The sequence below is a fragment of the Onychostoma macrolepis genome, chromosome 12 (genome assembly GCF_012432095.1).
Source record: "Onychostoma macrolepis isolate SWU-2019 chromosome 12, ASM1243209v1, whole genome shotgun sequence".
Classification (NCBI taxonomy): domain Eukaryota; kingdom Metazoa; phylum Chordata; class Actinopteri; order Cypriniformes; family Cyprinidae; genus Onychostoma; species Onychostoma macrolepis.
The window spans coordinates 5,584,670-5,607,225 of NC_081166.1; the positions used below are offsets into that span (position 1 = coordinate 5,584,670).

Sequence of the window (22,556 nt, forward strand, 5' to 3'; positions counted from 1 at the left end):
TGCCATCATCACCCAGAGCAGATGCCTTGGTGAAATAATCAGTAATACAATCAAGGTTTCTACCATGTGAGATGAGAAATCCTACTAGGGCTGTGTAATCCAGTTTGGTGGGGATTTGGAGCCCATGCACTTCTCATTATCTGACGGCACACAGTAATGTCTGGATTAGCTCCCCTCTGCCACACCAAACTCCATAACATGTGGAAAAAACATGACCTCCAGCATCCCTCACTGTAACACGGTGACAGTCATCCTTGTATCGCTGATTGGCTTCCATTTTATTTGTTCTTTCTTTCTTTCTTTTTTGAATTTTTACAATTTAATTTCAATTTAGTGTAGTTTTGCTCCTGCAGTTGTTTATTTTGTTTTGTTTTGTTTTGTTTTGTTTTGTTTTGTTTTGTTTTGTTTTGTTTTGTTTCATTTTGTTTTGTTTTGTTTTTTTTGTTTTGTGTTTTGTTTTGTTTTGCACTGTTCCACTATGCTGGAGAGTAAATATCCCAATTTTATGCCAACTATCACCAAGGCTTCATCGATTGCCTTCCATAGTTTAAAATGGTGACTTTATTGATTCATTTATTTTCATCATTTTATATTTTATTTCATGTTAGTTTAGTGTACTTTAGTTTTGCTCCAAGGTTTGCTTACATTGTTTTATTATGCTGAAGAATAAGCTTCAATATACCAATTTTGTAACACAGTGATCATCCTTTTAAACCTTATTTTTTATTTTAGCTCCAACTTTTGCTTGCATTGTTCCACTGTGTTGAAGAATAACTTTCAATGTGCCAATTCTGTAAAAAACTATATTGATTTTAAGATAACAAGTTACACTGTTAGTTAATTATATAACTTTAAGCAGTATAGCGATCCTGTTTTTAAGTTCATTAGTTCAGATTAATGTAGCATGAACAAACATGAGTTATATTAATATTATAAACTAATATAATATATAGCAATTAAATAATATATTATTTATAGATTATTATAATAATAAATATATTTTTTTGTTTATAAATTAACATTCTAGAATAATAAATGCAGTAAAATATTGTTTATTGTTAGTTCATGATTCATTAACTAAAGTTAGTGAATTCAACCTTATTGCATTATTTCAATGAATGAAAAATCAGGGAACATCTTAATGGGCTTCTTACCCACAGGTGACATCTCAGGTACACTAGCCGTGTACGGACCTTCCAGGAACTTTGGCTCATTGTCGTTGATGTCCTGCACCTTGATGACAAACTCTGACTCTGGTTCCAGCGGTCGGTTAGTATCAATGTCCACCGCTTGAGCTCGTAGTGTGTAGTAAGGCTTCTCCTCTCGATCCAGACTGCGTAAAGCATGTATGTCCCCGGTGATCTGGTCGATGGTGAAGATGGTTCCAGCTCCATCACCTGAGAGAGTGTATTTCACTGAGCTTTCCCCTTTATCCAAGTCAGTGTGCAACTAAAGGAGACAGAAAGAAGAATATGTAATATGCATCTAGAACACACTGAGTGATCAAATCTTTTGTAAAATGACCATAGTGGTATATTTGATGAAGTTAAGTGGAGTTGCAAAACATTGCCTTATTTTCCCAAAATATTACAAGTTGTTTCAGAATAGTGGCTGTAACTTACAAAATGTAATAATTGCCAGTGACGGCAGATTACAGTATTTAGATAAGAATAGCCTGTATAATGTTTAAACTTCACAATAAGAGTCTGGAAGTTTATAATGTAATTATTTCTGACAGAAAACATTAGTGTTTAGTCATTTACTTCACATGTCAGCATGGGCTTTCCTTTTATTTGAACTCTGAGGATCTGAGCCTGCATGTATATGAACCTGACCCAAATCTATCTGCAGAGTATGTTTTGTCTCTTTCTCTGTTTTTTTTTTTATTTTTTATTATTTATTTTACTTTGCCCAAATCCCCCTTTTTATCCCCCATCCCTGATTTCCTGCCCTCAAGCTAGATTCTACAGCAGACTTCACATATTTTCAGGTTTGCTGTGCTAGCCTTGGAGACAGAGAGAGAGAGAGAGAAGACTAAAATTGACTGATGTTGGCAAAATTCTGATTTTGAGTAGTTTTGATAATATTGTCAGTTTTAATCCATTTCTATGACCACCAGATTTTATGAATGTACTTCCTTTTTAATGATTTGGAATTTTAATTGAATTTTCCACACACATGATTTTTGTTTGGATTCATCCATCCAACCATCTGCATTTACATGCATTTAATTCTGGTTTCAATTCTACTTTCAAACCGACACCTCATTTGCTATCTCATAAATTCCGATTCAGTTCAATCCAATTCCATTTGAATTAAGGTGAATTATATTTAAATGTAGTCAAATCAGTATTATTGTTCATTAATTTTATAGCATATCAGTGCTGTATGCTGTTATTAATTATATGCATGTCTCTCATCTGAGGAAGCATCAATCAAAGATTGTGCAGAAGTTGTTGAGACAGTCAAGTTTAAAAAAGCTTTTGTTTTTCCCAATCTGCATAATATCTAGAGCACACCATAAATCAAAAAGAGAGCTTAATTATCAGACTGCTTTAATGTCATTTATCTGCACATTCAGAAATGAATGAAAAGAAAGAGAATAGAGGTATGCAAAAGAAAAGAGAGATTTTCAAAAGAGTTAAAACTCAGCAATCACTCCAGTAAAAACTAGAAGTGGAAAAGTTGGGTGATACTAATTAAAAATTGAATTATCATAACAATAGCAATCGATTACACAAAAGGGTTCCATGTGCCGACTGGGTCCTCGAGAAACCTCACAAATATCCACACAGAACTGGTGAGAACATCTTGTATCTCTCTCTGATAATAAGTTTAGTAAAAATATAACACAAACTGGACTAAATGGCCTTCCCAGATGCTCATTACTCTCTCAGAAGAAACACTTGCTCTTATTTTTTCACAAACATGACAAGTTCAAACCGTTTAGCTTAGCATAAACTGACAAGCACAGAAGAGTTATAAAGTGAGAAATATGTGTTTACATGCAATTTTCTGCCAAATCAGAAAAAAACAGCAGGATAATTAGAAAACATGGAGAGGCTGAGTGTATACTAAGATGTCTGTTATCTGTTAGACATGTATTCATACATACACCATTTATCAATGATGTTCAAAATTTTGACCTTTTAAATACTTTTAAAGGTATTTAAAAATATTTTTAGATATTTAATATTGCATACGAGTGCTTTAAAGTGAAAAAGTTAATAGAATTAATTTGATTTGGATGAGCTCTTTTTTTTTAAATAATATTTTCCCGCTTAAGGAGTGGTTCACCCAAAAATGAAAGATTTGCTATAGACATTTACTTATCCTGAGTCCATACAAGATGTAGATACATTTATTTGTTCATGGGAACAGATTTATATATATTTATTTTTTATTTTTTTTATCATCACTTGCTCACCAGTGGATCCTCTGCATTGAATGGGTGCCGTCAGAATGAGAAGTTCAGACAGCTGATAAAAACATCAAAATAATCCACAAACCATCAGTTAACATTTTGTGAAGTGAAAAGCTGCGTTTTAACTTGAGACCACTGCTTCTGGCAAATAAATATGTCCTCCATTCATAATATTGCTTTCTCATCTTGTCTGAATCAGGAGAGAACTGTGCACAGATCAAGCACCGTTTACAAGCAAAAACAGTCCTAAAAAGTTCTAAACAAATATGTCTGTGGATTTTGATGTTGTAGGTCAACAGGGGATAGACTTTTGTTGTTGTAGTTGTTGTTTTTTTTGTTTTGTTTTTTACTGGAGGAAGCATTATTATGGATTATGAACTCAATTTTAAATTTATTTTATTTTTTTTTGTTTTTTACAAACATACAGATGTTCACTTCACAAGACATTAAAGTGCCCCTATTATGGGTTATGAAAGGTTCATATTTTGGTTTTGGGAGTCCCCAACAACAAGTTGACATGCATGAAGGTCAAAAAAGATTTTCATTTTCTTATAATATGCATTTATTTTTACCTTATTTGCTGAACAACTCCCAAACGATTCGCTCAATGATTCATTTTTCCAAACCCCTTCTTTGCACGACGCTAATCCGCGGTGATTGGTCCGATTGGTCGATTTCATTTAAAGCAGAGTGCAGTGCTGCTTTGTGTACAGCCGTTACAGCTATTTTTAATGCTCCAAAAGCGCACCTAGTGGCAACAAATGGGCCGGCAATATGCTAATGTTTCATGTTGACGTCAACATGAAACGGCTTAAGATTCGTTTTAAAAATGACTCGTTTCAATGATTCAGAGTCCACTCTTTCTTTTGAGAGACAATAGCTTTATACACGGTGCACTTTCAGATGTAAAACTTTGTAGGATGTTTTCATTCACTTAGAGCTGTGTTGCACACTTCATGAAAGGTAATTTTCAAAAATCCATAATAGGGGCACTTTAACTGATGTACTGGAGTCGTGTGAATTGCTTGTGGATTATTGTGATGTTTTTATCATTTTGATGGCACCAATCCACTGCAAAGGATCTGGTGAGCTACTGATATAATGATACATTTCTACTAATCTGTTCAGATGAAGAAACAAACTCTTAAAGAAACTATTATTTTAAATATAACTTTTTTTATTGTAATTGTGATTTACCTAATAATGCTAATTTCTGAAGCATGTTTAAATATAAATACTTTTATTTCAACAAGTGGAAAGTTACATTGCAAATATATGGCTTCACACGTATCTGCTTAACATCTTCTTTGCAAATAGTGCAAGTAGGCTTAGACCTCTATTATGCTTTTCTCAGTTTATACATCTCGAGTGAAGATAAGCACTGGATGTTATTGTCTCAGTCAACAGGTGCTGAGAGAGCAACAGTCAAATACTTGCCTCCTCTCACAATAGGGACAATTAGAGGCCTGTTCTACCGCCTGTGGATTCAATAGGGTTCTAATATACTGGAGGAATAAATAAAGGCTCTATTATCATTCAGAGCCATAAGCGAAGAATCAGCCTGTCAAAATGACTTCTTCAGCAATCTTTTTAGTGGTTACACAACCAGCAATTATTAAAGCTGTAATTCCTTCAGAGATTATCAAGAGAAGCCTTTTAAAAATATGTTTGCCTGATATTTTCAGTGTTTTTCAAATCCCTGACCAGATCTCATTGATCTGTTAGTGTGCTTTTCGTGTGGCTTATAAGCTCAGCTCTCTACATTACATATGTTTTTCTGCGCTCTGTGTGTGTTCATAATCATACGGTTCGCTACATGGTGTCTGGCCAGTAATTAAATGCATGTTTGGTTTGCAAAGGAACTGTCAGCTCCATGACTGGATATTTCTTACACACCAGGATACCGAAACCCCTTGAGGACCAGCGTTCCTGCACACTTGCTGCATGCTAATATAGTCAGACCGGGCCTAAACACTCAGCCAATTCAGTTAAATAAATACATTCCCCAGCGTGCAACGACTGCAAGGACTCTGAGGAAACCAGCACTATAGAGTCATTTACTCCAAACCCGCGTGCATATGCGTTTATGGATCTGTTTATGTGTTTATGGATGTGAAAAGGCAGACATCTGTGCAAGAGGATAAATATACATCTCTCTCTCTGTGTGTGTGTGTGTGTGTGTGTGTGTGTGGTATAGATCCATTAGGGGTGTGTGGTGTGATCAAAATCTTCTATCATATGTGGATTTTTGCTGTATGCATATATATGCATACTATGATTAAAAAAACAAAATAAAAAAAAACACATATGATAGAAGATTTTGGTATAATAGGATATATAATATAATATCCTAGTATATTATATGGATTATTATTTTTTAACATATAAAGAAAGTCTATGTGCTCGACAAGGCTGCATTTTGAAATATTACTACAATTTGCAATAACTTTTTTTTTATTTGAATATATTTTAAAATGTAATTTATTCCTGTGATGCAATGCTGAATTTTCAGCATCATTACTCCAGTCTTCAGTATCACATGATCCTTCAGAAATATGCTGATTTGATGCTCAATTATTAATAAATGTCCTCAACTATTTATAATGTTTTTTTATTATCATCAAGATTTTGCTGCTTAATATTTTTGTGGAAACTGATACATTTTCTTTCAGTATTCTTTGATGAATAAAATGTTATGAGGGACAGCATTTACTTAAAACATAAATCTTTTGGACATATATTCATGAATGGGTGTGTTGAGATCAGGATGTGTGTTTTACATGCATCATGTAGTGTTGACAAAAATAGGAGAACGGAAGCGGGTCTGTGTTTGTTTTGTTAGCGTATGTGTGTTTTTGAGCGATGGGGCAGATGCTGCGTTAGCCATAGTGTTTGTATTTTGTGTTTGTCACATTTCTAGTGCTCTGGGGTGCAGATTCACTGGAAACTGTGAAAGCGGTCTCACACTCCTGTAGTTTGTCGTACAGTTCGCTGTTTGATTACGTGGTACAGAGAGAAAGCATGAGAGAGTTTTTTTGAGAGCTTTGTTTTTGCTCACGAGGTGGAATACTGACGTGCCTGTGTGTGTGTGTGTGTGTGTGTGTGTGTGTGTGTGTTTTATGAAACAAACACACCAGCCCCAACAGATGGAGACAGTCTCAGGTGGATAAACGGCTGATCTAATCACAAGCAATTAAGGAATACTACACTGTACTTCCGCATCAAAACTGCAGCAACACACTTACATAACAACTAGAACAAAAGAAAAGCTGCGTATAAACGAACAATCAAAGTCCGTCAGGCTCAAAGGACAAATCTGACAGTAGCTTTTCAAATTACTGGATGTGCTGTGATGACAACCAAAACATAAGAGCACAAAAGTTTTTGTTCTGGGCTGTTTTCTCAGTATTTTCTTACAGAACTGTCCCTTTATTTGTTTATTTAACAATGGACACTTTTCCCTTCAGGACTTTTAGACTAAGTATTTTACACTTTTCTACACTAAATTTGTTTATTTATTATAAACTATTTGTTTAAATTTACCCAGATTTGTTTCTTTGTTTTCTGGGTTATATTTAATCTCAAGTGCTTCAGTGCATGTTGTCGCTTTGGTATCTAAGTACAACAATTTCTGAAAAACATATTAGGAGCAAAATTGTTAGTCATGGTTGTAGTGACATCACAACTAGGGGAAGGCATAATTGGTTTTTAAATAATCTGCAAATTTTAAAATTATTTAGATGTAAAGATTTATAGCTTTAGAACCATACCTATGCAGTAGGCCTACTTTGATTAATTTTCACAATTATTTTTTATTTTTTCCATTTTCATTTTTTAATGAATGTCTGTTTTGGGGACAATACAATATGTGCATAAAAGGCATGTAAAAAAAAAGATAAATAAATAAATAAAAACTGAGGTGACCTTAATTACTATAATAAATCATTATGTGTACATTGCCATTTAAAGGTTTGTGGTCAGCATGCTTTTTTATTTTATACATAATTTTTATTTTGTTAGGATAACATTAATTTAATCAAAAGTGAAATATGATGTTACAAAAAATCTATTTCAAATGAATGCTTTTATAGTTTGAACTTTCTACATGCATAGATGTATATCATGGTTTTCACGAATATTTTAAGCAGCACAACTGTTTTCAACATTGATAATAAGGGATGCTCACTGAACAGAAAATCAGCATATTAGAATGATTTCTGAAGGATTATTTGACGTTTTGCACCACAGGAGTGAAATGCATTGTAAAATTTATTTTTTTATTGTATTTTTGATCAAATAACTGTAACCTTAATAAGCATGAGATTTCTTTCAAAACAATTATTTTATTTTTTTTAGATAACCCAAACTTTTGAATGGCAGAGTACATGATATGCCGTGCAGCTTCTTCCGTAAAAATTATAATTGTGTTCACTGAAGGCTGACATCAGTGACATCTGTGCGAACATGCAACAAATCAGCCTGGTTGTCATAGTGATATTTAGCATTTTAATAATGTGCAATTTATAAAAAGTACCAGCTTGCAATTAATTAACTGATGCAAGATAGCCAAGCTTTAATGCTTCTGTGACAGATGAACACATCTTTTTCCCTTGCCTATATCGAAATAATGCCAGAAATATGGATCATAGTTCAAACTATTAATAAGCTATATGAACAAGTTGAAGGAAAAGTGTTATAAAGCAATTTTACTTTCAAGCCAGTAATATCAGCTCACTCTGAATTCATCCGGCCTCAATGCAAGGAGCGAGCGATACTGCTAGGAACATTAGCGTTTTTTAACTATCTTCGGTGCACTTCAAGCAGAAATCTCATTATTATAAAAGTTGGATTAAAATATGTGGAAGGTAATATTGGCAGTGCAGATAAATTACATCATTATTCCCTTTTTCCTTAACCAATCTGTGCAAGCGCATTCATCATCTGTGTCATACGTTAACACTGCAAATGTCTTCTTTTCTAAATGCGTTCAGAATGGGCCGCTGTATTGCTAGCATTTCTCGTGCATAATTTGGGGCCGAGTAATCCGTACAAATGACTTCACATCTGCAGAATTAGTTTGGCATCAGGTTTCTGTTAACTAAATGGCATGAGCTTTGGGAGGGGTGAGGTTACTGCAGTTTGATTGTTTCTGGGGTGTTGGATTATTGTGGTGCTTGGGTTCCTGCATGCAATCGACACCATTTTATGGTCATTTTGGATCATTGTCCCTCAAATGTAATCATGAGTTTGGATTAAGTAACCTTTAAAATGTAATATTGAAGGCATTGGTTGTCTCCCCAGTGTTTGTTATGAAGGATTGTGTATCGCACAATGCTACACACAGACATGAAGGAGCTGTTATGTTTAGAGCTATTGAATAACATGTTTTCTATAGAAACCAATTGTAACTAGAACAATTACACAAGGTAAACTCTGAATGATGGATTGGCAACAACAGAGAAGAAGCATTGAGTTTTGAAAATTAAATTTCCCTTGTACATTCTGAGGTCTTCCGTACAGCATTATGGTATTGTACAGATGAATGGATAGAGGTTTTCAATAGAAGTATAGGAAATTTAAAGAACTAGTGTATGTTCCACTACAGGAAAACCGTAAGCCTGACTAGTGTGAGAATGTATAGATGATATATTACTTGTTAGAACATGTTTATACCAGTTTTGAGAGTTGTAGTTTGATAACAGCTGGTGTTGTTACAATTAGAACAATTCATTGGAAGGCTATAGGCTTTTTAATTTGATATTTTGTTCACAAGCCACAAGGTAGCATTAATTACAGTCAGAAGTTTTCAGTGGAAGTCAATGAAGATTTATTAAAAACACTGAAATTATATCAATAGGGTTTTGATCATCTATCCAGTGAATACACCTTCAAACTTTATTCCATCCATCCATCCATCCATCTGTTGACTTCTAAGGATCCATCCATCCATCCATCTATTGTCTTCAAAGCCTCCATCTATCAGTAAATAAACTTTGTTCATTCCATCTTTCCATTCATCCACCCATCCATCAACCCATCCATCTATTGTCCTCAAAGACTCCATCTATCCAGTAAATAAACTTTGTTCATTCCATCCAGCCATCCATCCATTGTCTTCAAAGACTCCACCCATCCAGTAAATAAACTTTCAAACTGTGTTCCGTCCATCGTCATCTGATCATCCATCCATCCATCCATCCATCCATCCATCCAGCCTTATCAATTAGAAAATATATAAGTAGTCATAACAGTATGTGCTGAGTTTGGTGGATTTTTCTAAAACACTCTTGGTGAAATTACATTTTCAAATGTTTGTCTTATTAGAAAACTTTACCCAAATTTGGTTTTGAGAAACCAATATAACCAATGCAGCAACAAATCATTCTCTGACACGTTTGAGCCCGAGCATTGTGTGTAGCATGGCATCTCCACAGCATTACCGTTTATCACTCTATAGGGCTGTAAACGGTCTTATCAGGTGCACATTTCCAATCATGCTCGAGTCTCATTAAATGCACACAGTAAAGCTGACCTCTCTTTTAACCAAGCTATGTTGTGAGACACACACAGGTAAAGATTGGCCTGTTTAAGATAAGCTCTCCAGCGCAAAATCCATTATTATCTGCTGCTGTTTGCTGTCAGCCTGCAAGGTCAACGCTAGATGAGGAATTCAGAAGAGGCTCAATCTGGCTTGCAACAAATTTGGTGCAGAAGAAGCACTTCTGATCCCAGCAAGGTCAAGTGTTACTTGAGTACTCAAGTATGCTGTTGCATTCTGGGAAAGCATGTTGTTATAGAAATATCTCTACCAAATCCTTGTAATTGCATTAATTTGGACTTGGGGCAAAGAACAATCATTTATTAGCAATGCAGCCTAAAGCCTAAATACACATGACCCGAATTGTCTAATTTAAGGACAAATATGATAAAAGTACATTTTAGGACTCCAGCATATCAGATTACACGGAAACCTCTATGTCAGTCTTTACAAGGAACGCATCCATAGTGCGTGGTGCGCTAGACCATAAATAAGCCCAGTTAAGTGATCCATAGCAATGGGACTCAAAACCTCTGTTAATGCTTTAGACATGCTTGGTGAAGAGAGTGAATGGATAATTACAGTGTGTCTTGCCGGGTCTATGTATATGGTAACCTTGATTAGTATACAGGTCACTGGAGAGATTCTGTCTGGTCATTTGACGCTGATTACTGGAGAGAGCGGTCTGTGATTGCATTATGGAACTCTCGCCGCAGCTGCTGTGTATTTATGGAGTGTGTTATACATTTAAAGGCCTGGTTTAACCATTTAGCTTATGAACAGTTTTAAATGGCTAGATTAATTTGAAGGGATGGATGATATTGTGTATAAATAATGAATATAGAACTTATTCTCATACATTTCAAAGTCAACATGACAGAGCTCCTAACAATTTTTCTCCAGTAATATGACATTTTTGAGTGAAATTAAATATTCAATTAAATAAAAGTAGGGCAGTACTAGATTTTATCCTTTGGGAATTGATTGGATTTTGAAAAGTGGTAGACTGAGTCCGAAACACTCTCAATTTTTTATAAGGTTTTTCGTCTCTATGAGGCTGAAGGTCAAGTTCACCAAGAACATCATCTTAACCTAATCCAGTTACTGAATCCATTGTTATTTTATAGTTTGAAATTTTAAATGACTTGTAGACTGTAAAAAACAAGTTGTAAATAAAACAAAGGTTATTTGAATATGTTTTACAGGAATATCATGTATTATTTCAGTGTTTTTCGACTTCAAAATTCGTGTTTAATTAAATATGGTACTTACTGTTGAAATTTACTAGCAATTTTATGAGTGAAAATTGTTTCAAAGTAAATGTGACCCTGAATCACAAAACCAGTCAAAAGGGTACATTTTTAGAAATGTATACACCATTGTTAGGATAATATTTGGCCGAGATACAACTATTTTAAAATCTGGAATCTGTGGGTGCAAAAAAAAAATGAAATATTGAGAAAATCGCCTTTTAAAGGTGTCTAAATGAAGTTCTTAGCAATGCATATTACCAATCAAAAATTAAGTTTTGGTGTATTTACTTAATATCCTAATGATTTTTGGCATAAAAGAAAAATCGATAATTTTGACCCATGCAATGTATTTTTGGATATTGCTACAAATATATACCCGTGCTACTTAAGACTGGTTTTGTGGTCCAGGGTTACAAATCCTACACAAATCCAGTATATTACATTAATTTTAAGTTACTTAAAGGCTGCAGTACTTAAAACAATAAGCTGAAAAGCACAATTTTTGATTATGTCAGTTTAAACATAAAGTAACATTTATTGCTTTTTAATAAAGTAAGTCATCATGATCCTTTTTCCCCCTTTGGAATAATGTGCACTGATTAATTGTGCACAATGACACCATAAGCACGTATTAACGAAGTATGGGCTCAGTTTGTGATTTCATATCATGCAGTGTATATCCATTCGCCTGTGCTTATCTCCGTTTAAACATTCTCTTTTTTTTGCATCCTTTTCTGGTAAAACTCTCTTGACTCCCATGTACAGATCCATGTCTTCATAAGTTATGTTGAAAAGATCTGAGAGCAAATGATAGGTGAGACAGATGAGATCGCAGTCGTTTCAGGGAATTAATCTAAGAATAGGTGGTGGGGAGAGATGAGGTGGACGTGGGTGTCAATAACACAATGGGAGCGAGTAAGTGGTGACCTGTCAGCCAGAAAGAGTTCACTTAAACAAGCTGTAAAATGAATGGCCTTCCTAGAAAATGCATTATAGTATTCAAATGAGAGACCTTTCTGATAGAAGTGTTTTCTAAAGGAAAATGTTCGCAGAACTAGTATGCTGACAACTTAAATTTAAGCCTGTTTGTATCTTCAGAAGACTGCTGGATAATCTACGGTGTTTGTTTTCTCGTAGTATTTACTGTTGTTGCACAAAAATGATGATTAGATTATTTACAAAGTGTTGTGTGTGTGTGTGTGTGTTCAACAGTAAAAAATTTTGAAATGCCAGGCTGAATTTTTATTTTTGGTGAATTTTAACTGTTCCTTTAAGAAAAAAACACAAAAGTGAAGCTGACAGCAGTGTAGAAGCTTAATGGTTTGTTGAAAGGGCTGTTTGGATAGCAGTTGATGAACAGATTGTGCTGAGAAAGGCTGAAGATAAATGAAAGATGATGTCAGTGCAGGTAAAAAGCTGTGAGAATGGGAAGACTTCAAAAGATCTGGAGCAGCTCTCCCAGCTAACATTATTGGATTGGGTCTGTAAATACCCATCTCAAATTTTCCCAGACAACGTAGCATACAACTCTTTTAGACTGAGTGATTTTTCATTTATCAGGCTCTTTGTTAAGGGCACGGATCTTCTGTGTTCCCTTTACGTAGTTTCCTGCGCCTTTCTCACCAAAGCTTTCCGTGGGATGGACACACACACAGAAAAAGCCCAGTCGGTTGCGTCTTTGTAAACACTGTATAAACCCTTGATCCGCTTGGGCCTCCTGATGATTCGTTTGTGCTCATCTGGGATTGAAATCCTCAGATATGAGGTGAATGTGATCCAGCTTAACTTTCTGAGAAGCTCCCTCTGCTTTACAGTTAATATGAAATGCCGTTTGCAGCAGTAAACTGATGTATTTCTGAGTGAAACTACATTTCAGGTGTGTAAATGGATATTTATATATATTTATCCATTTTTACCCGGTTAGTCCATGTGTATATGCAGTGCCGTGAAAAGGTTTTTGCTCCCTTCCTGTTTTTTTTTGTGTGTTTTTTTTTTTTATTTTTACATTTACATTTACATTTACATTTAGTCATTTAGCAGACGCTTTTATCCAAAGCGACTTACAATTGGGGAATACATCGAGCGATTAATCTTGAAGAGGCAATCAGACATACGAAGTGCTTGCAACACCAAGTCTCAGACATTGTTCAAATAAATACAAACTACCAAAGGAAGGAATAAGTAAAGATAATTTTTTTTTTTTTTTTTTTTAAGTTTAGGATGAAGTCAAGTGCTGTCGAAAGAGATGAGTTTTCAGTTGTTGCTTGAAGATTGACAGGGATCCAGCATTCCGGATAGAGGTGGGAAGATCGTTCCACCAGCCAGGAATGGTGAATGAGAATGATCTAGAGAGTGATTTTGCGCCTCTCTGTGAATCAATATTTTTGGCATATTTGTCACACTTAAAAGATTCAGATCATCAAACAAATGTTAATATTACACAAAGATAATGCAAGTAAATACAAAATGCAGTTTTTAAATGATGATTTCATTTAATAAGGGAAAAGGCTGTCCAAACCTGCCTGGCACTACGTTAAAAATTAATTGCCCCCCTCCTGTTTAATCATGAAAGATCTGTGATTAACCACATTATTTTAAAAAGCTGAGTTCAATTTCACTAGCCAAACCCAGGCCTTGAATCAAGAAATCACTTAAATAGACCCTGTCTGACAAAGTGAAGCATGCTTAAAGAGCAACACATCATGCCGTGATCTAAAGAAATTCAAGAACAGATGAGAAACAACATAGTTGACATGTATCAGTCTGGAAAGGGTTATAAAGCCATTTCTAAGGCTTTGGGACTCCAGCGAACCATGGTCAGAGCCATTATCCACAAATGGAGAACACTTGGAACAGTGGTGAACCTTCCCAGGAGTGGCTGGCCTACCAAAATTACTCCAAGAGCGCAATGACGACTCATCCAGGAGGTCATAAAAGAACCCAGAACAACATCTAAAGAACTGCAGGCCTCACTTGCCTCAATTAAGGTCAGTGTTCATGATTCAACAATAAGAAAGAGACTGGGCAAAAACAGCATCCATGGGAGAGTTCCAAGGCAAAAGCCATTGCTGACCAAAAAGAACACAAAGGCTTGTCTCACATTTGCCAAAAATTACTCTTTATTTTCCCCAAGACTTTTGGGCAAATATTTTGTGGTCTGATGCGACAAAAGTTGAACTTTTTGAAAGGTTTTGAATCTGGTGTAAAACCAACACAGCATTTCCTATAAAGCACATCAATACCAACAGTCAAACATGGTGGTGGTAGTGTGATGGTCTGGGGCTGCTTTGCAGCTTCAGAACCTGGATGACTTGCCATAATTGATGGAACCATGAATTCTGCACTCTTTCAGAAAATCCTGAAGGAGAATGTCCGGCCATCAGTTTGTGACCTCAAGCGCACTTGGGTTATGCAGCAGGACAATGATCCCAAACTCACCAGCAAGTCCACCTCTGAATGGCTCAAGAAAAACAAAATTAAGGTTTTGGAGTGGCCAAGTCAATGTCCGGACTTAAAGCCGATTGAGATGCTGTGACATGATCTTAAACAGTCCATTCATGCTTGAAAATCCTCCAATGTGGCTGAATTAAAACAATTCTGCAAAGAAGAGTGGGCCAAATTCCTCCACAGCCATGTGAAAGACTCATTGCCAGTTATCGCAAATTCTTGATTGCAGTTGTTGCTGCAAAGGGTGGCATAACCAGTTATTAGATTTAGGGGGCAATTACTTTTTCATGTAGTGCCAGGCAAGTTTGGACAGCTTTTTTCCCTTAAAAAATGAAATCATCATTTAAAAGCTGCATTTTGTATTTACTCAGGTTATCTTTGTGTAATATTAAAATTAGTTTGATCCAAATCTTTTAAGTGTGACAAATATGCGCAAAAAAAAAACAAAAAAAAAAACAGGAGGGGGGCAAAAACCTTTTCACGGCACTGTATATGATAATTGGTTTACAAAATTTGTGCATTAAAGTTAGTTTAATGGAACAATTGCTTGAGAAATTGTACTTTGTTACTAATTGCATACATTTGGTTAATGGAAATACTATAGTATCATTTTCTTATTCCTTGCCATTTCACTTAGACTTTTTATGCAGGTCATAAATAAATCTTACTCAGTTTACAAGCCAATACAATGTATTTGGTCATAACTATGATAATTTTTTCTTGCAAAGAGACATTTCATTAGTCACCACAACCGTTTTGACCTAAAGCGATGCATTTTAATCACCGCTGATGATGGACTGATTTGACTCACAGTCACGGATCATTTCATAAACAACTATATTCAAATGTCAAACCATTAGAAAATAAGCTGTTGGTATTATAAATTCAGGTCATAAGTTTGAGAATATTGGATTCATTGTCCTAGAGACATAATCAGGACACTGAGGAAATTGGTATTAAATGACTGTTTGTGCATCAAAGAAAATTATCCACTGTTTCTTAATTTCAACAGTCAATTTTGAAAGTTAAGAAAAATGTATGTTTTTACTTTTAAATATTAAGGTAGAAATAAATCCACATATATCTCCATTCAAAAATGTTTTTAGCTACAGTGAGGAAAATAAGTATTTGAACACCCTGCTATTTTGCAAGTTCTCCCACTTAGAAATCATGGAGGGGTCTGAAATTGTCATCGTAGGTGCATGTCCACTGTGAGAGACATAATCTAAAAAAAAAAATCCAGAAATCACAATGTATGATTTTTTAACTATTTATTTGTATGATACAGCTGCAAATAAGTATTTGAACACCTGAGAAAATCAATGTTAATATTTGGTACAGTAGCCTTTGTTTGCAATTACAGAGGTCAAACGTTTCCTGTAGTTTTTCAGCAGGTTTGCACACACTGCAGGAGGGATTTTGGCCCACTCCTCCACACAGATCTTCTCTAGATCAGTCAGGTTTCTGGCCTGTCGCTGAGAAACACGGAGTTTGAGCTCCTCCAAAGATTCTCTATTGGGTTTAGGTCTGGAGACTGGCTAGGCCACGCCAGAACCTTGATATGCTTCTTACAGAGCTACTCCTTGGTTATCCTGGCTGTGTGCTTCGGGTCATTGTCATGTTGGAAGACCCAGCCTCGACCCATCTTCAATGCTCTAACTGAGAGAAGGAGATTGTTCCCCAAAATCTCGCAATACATGGCCCCGGTCATCCTCTCCTTAATACAGTGCAGTCGCCCTGTCCCATGTGCAGAAAAACACCCCAAAGCATGATGCTACCACCCCATGCTTCACAGTAGGGATGGTGTTCTTGGGATGGTACTCATCATTCTTCTTCCTCCAAACACGTTTTGGAATTATGACCAAAAAGTTCTATTTTGGTCTCATCTGACCACATGACTTTCTCCCATGACTCCTCTGGATCATCCAAATGGTCATTGGCAAACTTAAGTCGGGCCTGGACATGTGCTGGTTTAAGCAGGGGAACCTTCCGTGCCATGCATGATTTCAAACCATGACGTCTTAGTGTATTACCAACAGTAACCTTGGAAACGGTGGTCCCAGCTCTTTTCAGGTCATTGACCAGCTCCTCCCGTGTAGTTCTGGGCTGATTTCTCACCTTTCTTAGGATTATTGAGACCCCACGAGGTGAGATCTTGCATGGAGCCCCAGTCCGAGGGAGATTGACAGTCATGTTTAGCTTCTTCCATTTTCTAATGATTGCTCCAACAGTGGACCTTTTTTCACCAAGCTGCTTGGCAATTTCCCCGTAGCCCTTTCCAGCCTTGTGGAGGTGTACAATTTTGTCTCTAGTGTCTTTGGGCAGCTCTTTGGTCTTGGCCATGTTAGTAGTTGGATTCTTACTGATTGTATGGGTTGGACAGGTGTCTTTATGCAGCTAACGACCTCAAACAGGTGCATCTAATTTAGGATAATAAATGGAGTGGAGGTGGACATTTTAAAGGCAGACTAACAGGTCTTTGAGGGTCAGAATTCTAGCTGATAGACAGGTGTTCAAATACTTATTTGCAGCTGTATCATACAAATAAATAGTTAAAAAATCATACATTGTGATTTCTGAATTTTTTTTTTTAGATTATGTCTCTCACAGTGGACATGCACCTACGATGACAATTTCAGACCCCTCCATGATTTCTAAGTGGGAGAACTTGCAAAATAGCAGGGTGTTCAAATACTTATTTTCCTCACTGTACATGCACATTTTAATTTTGTTACAGTACTAATACTTAAACATAAATTTGATATTCATCAGGAATTGTCTGTATTTTTTTAAGGTCATTAAGTATAAATGAAGGCGGATGGTTGTAAGGATGGGGTTAAAAAGTTAGAGGAATTCATTATAGCTGAAAATGACTGCACCCCCCCCACCCCGAATAATGTGCTTCAATGAATCATGCACAATAAGACCAGAAACATGCATTAAGAAAGTAAATGGGGGTCGATTTTGATTTCATGTTGACTTGAAACATCACTAAATGACACAGAGACACACATCCTATCAAATTACTTTTGTATATCGGTTCATTTTAAAATTACAGCTTTCAGATATGAAAGGTTAGAAAGCGAGGTTGACTGATGGCACTTTGGCTAATGATCTCATAAATAATGTTACATTATAAAGTTGCTTAAACCCACCGACCTGTGTCTTTGAGATTATGTATAGTCTTTATTATGTTATTAGCTCAGATGATTGAAGAAAGAGGTGAATTGTGGGTGGTCATAAGTGACAGCGAGAGGAGGGTTTAATGGTGATTGAAAAGCTAAAGCAGGACAGGGAGAGGAAGAGAAAGAGAACTTGATTTACAGTCAGCCGAAGGATTGCGGTTTTTCCTGCGAACAGACATTGCTCAACACCGAGTACGGTAGCACATTATTTAATTGCAGAATTGAGGCTTTGTTGCGGTATTCCCAAAGGCTCAATGAGGCTTTTATTCCTCCGTAATAAACGATAAAATGCTGATGTGTTGTAGAGTTTCACCAGTATCTGGAGGCTGTGATGTTCTCATGCTCACAGCTTTTGCATAAATGCATACCGAAAAAAAAGTACATCTGCCTGCTGTTGCATATTATGTGTCAATCCATCAACTCTTCTGCTTGAAATGAATATTTCATGCTTGCAAAAATGTTATCTCATAAAATAAGATAGTCATTTGGTCTCCGCTGCCAAAATTCTCTGTCTATCACTGCAACAAGTCCTGTTATTTCTGTTATGCAGTAAATTTTAATGTCCCTGTTATATGATATTTGTTGGAATGGATAAAATATTAAACTCACAATTTTTAAAGATTTAAATCATTGTGCTACATTTGGGCATTGCCATTTTTGTAATATTCCTGGGTGCTGCAATAACTTACAAGAGCCACTTCCTTGCTGACATCATCTTCCAGGAAGTGGCATCATTTTGGAGGGAAGTCGACGGCACAAACACCAGAAAACAATGGATTAACAATGGATGAATTTGTGATATTTTGTGGTTTTGGTTGATTATTGGTATTATTCTGTTTGATAAAGTTACAGAATTTAAATTTCAGTAATTAATTAAAAATCAAACCAAACTGAACATTAGCATGTGAGCAAATGCGATATTGATTTTATACAACAGTTAAATAAGAATTTAGTACTGAGTAAGTTACATTTTAGACACAATATTGACTGTTTTTTTTTTTCCGTTTCACTAAAGGAAATAGATTCAAACAAAGTCGGAGCAGAACATTTGTGCCTCTCAGAGTAACATTGCGGTTGCTGAATGAATTTGTTTTTGAACGAAACATTTGAGTCAATGATTCAATAATCCTTTCACAGAGTAATTTGCTTCGTAAATCAGCCAGTTTCGAATGAATCATTTGAATGAATGATTCAATGAATCACTCATTAAGACAAAGACTTGCTGCCACCTACTGGCAGTTTTAGTGTTTATAAATCTACAGTATTTTTATCGATGACAGGCCTAAACTCACCAAGGTACCAGCACAAAAACAAACTCAGCGATTTTTGTGTCTGTGGTTGCTGAGGTGTTCTGATAAGGATTGTTTATACAGTTATAAAAGTACTATGAATATAAATAAATGCCTTCAAGAGCTAAATGTAAGTCTCTCCATAAATAAATGTGATATATTCTGTTGTATTTTGTAACAGGTTATGAGAGGCCTCACTCTTCAGAAATACCAACCCTTTCACAAACAAAAAGCAGTTTGCACGGCGATAGATAAAGTTAATGGAAATGGCAAAGAAACAATACAAAGTCCCAAGTGCAATTTATGCCTGACTAAGAAGCCTAAATAAATGCAAGCATTGTTCTTTCGCTCCTTTTTCATTTTGTTTATTCCTTTGACACCATGGCACGCAACACCTTCTCTCTGTCACACAGCAGTAAACAAATGTTATGAGAGTCTTGCATTTATTAATCCAAAATAGACAAAAGCCAGTCCCTGGTTCAAGGTAAAAACAAAGCAATCCGAAAGAAAAGCTTTCTTGCATTTCCTCTTACCTCTAAACCCCACCATGATCTGCTACGGTCTCGGAACTCATTGAATGCACATTGTGGCATTACTGTGTTTATTTATTTATTTTGCATTATGCTAATCATCTTTGCTGGTATTTTGGCTCATTGTCCTGATTAAGACGTCTTACGCAAACCGCTCTGAAAAGTATGCAAAGCAGACGCCGCCAAAGGTGGCGAAGTATTCATTCTGTGTCGCGAGTCATGTTGTGGCCTTGAGCATTCCATTGTCACCTATTTCTTTGTTTCTCCTATACTTCTCTTGGTAAATTCACATTTACTTGCTTGATAATGAAACCGCTCTTGCAGAAAGTGAAGGAAATCCTGTACTAGGAAACCTGACAGTATAGTTCAAAATAAAAAGTTAAGCAAATGCTAATTTGTCATTTCCTTCTCCTCGGAGTGACATATAGGATGTTCAGGCGATTTGCTCCATTAAAACTGGGTAAAGGGTGGAGGGCACAAGTTCATACTTCATTAGAGGGAAAATCCTCTTTAAATGTTAGATAAAGCGAGGTGTTCAAATCATGCTCGGCTCTGCAGGGGACGATGCCATCTGTTTTAAGATGAATTTGGCACAAAATGAAGCTCTAATCACTACTAAGAAGGAACTTCACTCTGGGAGATTTGTTTAGTCTCTTCCTCTCCACATGTCTGTATGTATTTGGAAAAAGTAGGCGACAGTGACACAGAGGCAAGGGCCCATCAGTGATGAATCTTACTAAAGTGAAATCATATTCAAACTGAAATGTCTCATTTTACTTGATAAGTGTGTGGAAAGATCAGGTCAGGTTATGATCTGCTAAAGGCGATGTTCTTTGGAAGGCTACGGCACTTTTCTGCATGAAAATTAGATTCCAGCTTCATGTTGTGTTGTTATGACCGCATATTCGGAAATGCACCGCTGAATATGAATGGCTTGTGATTAAAGATCACTGTCAGTGCGTACATGTCTTCCACCAAAACGTGTGCATCATGCTAAAAGCCAATTTTCACCTCATGACAGATTCGTGTACATGCAATACAATAGATAAATTGCATTATTTGACCCGTCAGCTGCATCATTATTAGAATTAATGGCAAAGTGTCTGTATTGTTTTGTGGCTGGATTTTGTCACTCCCAGTGTGTGCTGATATATTTACCATAAACATTTTTTTTTCTCCTTTAATGAAACAATTTATATACCAAGTGTTTTTTTTTTGTTTTGTTTTTTTTTCTGGAGGAACAGACAAAAACAGTCAGCCAGAAACCACTGTGTGAATTATATGTGCTTTGACATAAGTTTGACATTATATGTGACCCTGGACCACAAAACCAGTTGTAAGGGTCAATTTTGAAATTGGGATTTATAAATCCTCCGAAAGCTGAATAAATAAGCTTTCATTGATGTATGGTTTGCTATATTGTATATAGGATAATATGTGGCCGAGATACAACTATTTGAAATCTATTTGAATCTGGAATCTGAGGGTGCAAAAAAAATAAATAAAAAAATTAGAAAATATTGAGAAAAATATTCAAAATATTGAGAAAATCGCGTTTAAAGTTGTCCAAATGAAGTTCTTAGCAATGCATATTACTAATCAACATTCGAGTTTTGATATATTTACAGTAGGATATTTAGAAAATATCTTCATGGAACATGATCTTCACTTATTGTCCTAATGATTTTAGGCATAAAAGAAAATCAATAATTTTGACCCATACAGTGTATTTTTGGCTATTGCTACAAATATACCCCAACGACTTAAGAACAGGGTCCAGGGTCACACATTTGCTTTGACATAAATTTATTTGTATAAGTTTGCACTTATTCATTGTAAATTTTATTTATTTATTTATGCTTGCATAACTGTGGTCTGAGTTGGTTCTAAATTTAGATTCTAAATGAATTGTGATTTGCGTGAAAATGTTGCACCCAGGTTTTATGCAAACGTTTGTATGCGTGGTTAGTGAATGAGACCGAATTTGTCTTCCTGGTCTTACTCAACTGAGTTTGTTTTACTTCTGAAATCAGTGATTTAACTCTCCTTGATGTTTATCAAACACTGTTACATTATTCTAAATGGGTAGGCTGTTACATAACTATCTCATAAGTCATGGTAAAAAAGCACCTACTGGCAGATTGCAATCCATGTGCTTTTGGTTTATCTTAAGCAAAGTTAAGAAACTGAGTCTCCAAGTTCCTTTAATACGGAACGGAATGTGTTAATTAATTTAGACCAGCGAATATAAGCAGTGGGCCTGGATTAAACGAATTAAAGGAAAGGCCGACAGATCGGGCATTGGCTTTGGCTCAGCAGAGCATGACTTCCGAAAGCTGTTAGAGTTATTAACCAGTCTTGCAACTGAAATGCAGTCATGTTCAAAAAGCGCTTCTTACCTTTCCAACGTACTGTGGGTCCGAGCCCATGTACTCCTCAAGCACAAAGAACTGGTTCCACACCCAGCCCCTCTTGACCCTCTGGAATCCTCTGGAACCTCCATTACTTCCTGCCGCTGATGGCCCTGTCTGGCTGTGGGGCCACTCTTGCCCTGGCCTGCTTTGGAAGGGAGCGCAGGAGCTCTGCTCAAAGAGGAAGCACAGGAACAGCAGCAGGCAGTTCCTCCTCAGCATTGGGCGGTCTGTTACGGTGCTGTTCCCACGTCAAGGTCCAGAGGAAAAAGGGGAGGTGAGAGACAAGAGATCCAGGGCTCCGAGGCTCACAAGCTGGAGCGTGAAGCCAGTGGGGATTGAGGAGAGGTCAGGGGTCTGGTGCTCTACCACTCCCCTCGCTAGAGAAATGACTCAAGTCAATCTGGTAGTAGATTCATCACCTGCAACTGAAAAAAACAAAACAAAACAGAGAAATCAGTTGTATAGCCATGAAACAG

At 36.2% G+C, this 22,556-nt stretch overlaps 1 protein-coding gene across 2 annotated transcripts in view; it reads right to left on the reverse strand.

The window, feature by feature from the left end:
- The window catches only part of LOC131551061 (cadherin-12), a 174,614-nt gene that overhangs the window by 64,406 nt on the left and 87,652 nt on the right, over positions 1-22,556 (reverse strand). For both annotated transcript variants that reach the window (XM_058793674.1, XM_058793675.1), the window contains exons 2-3: positions 22,066-22,505; positions 1,155-1,449 (exon numbers count right to left, since the gene is read on the reverse strand). In XM_058793674.1, the coding sequence (XP_058649657.1) occupies positions 1,155-1,449; positions 22,066-22,299 (529 nt within the window). In that variant the 5' untranslated portion in view covers positions 22,300-22,505. The remainder of the gene's footprint in view (positions 1-1,154; positions 1,450-22,065; positions 22,506-22,556) is intronic.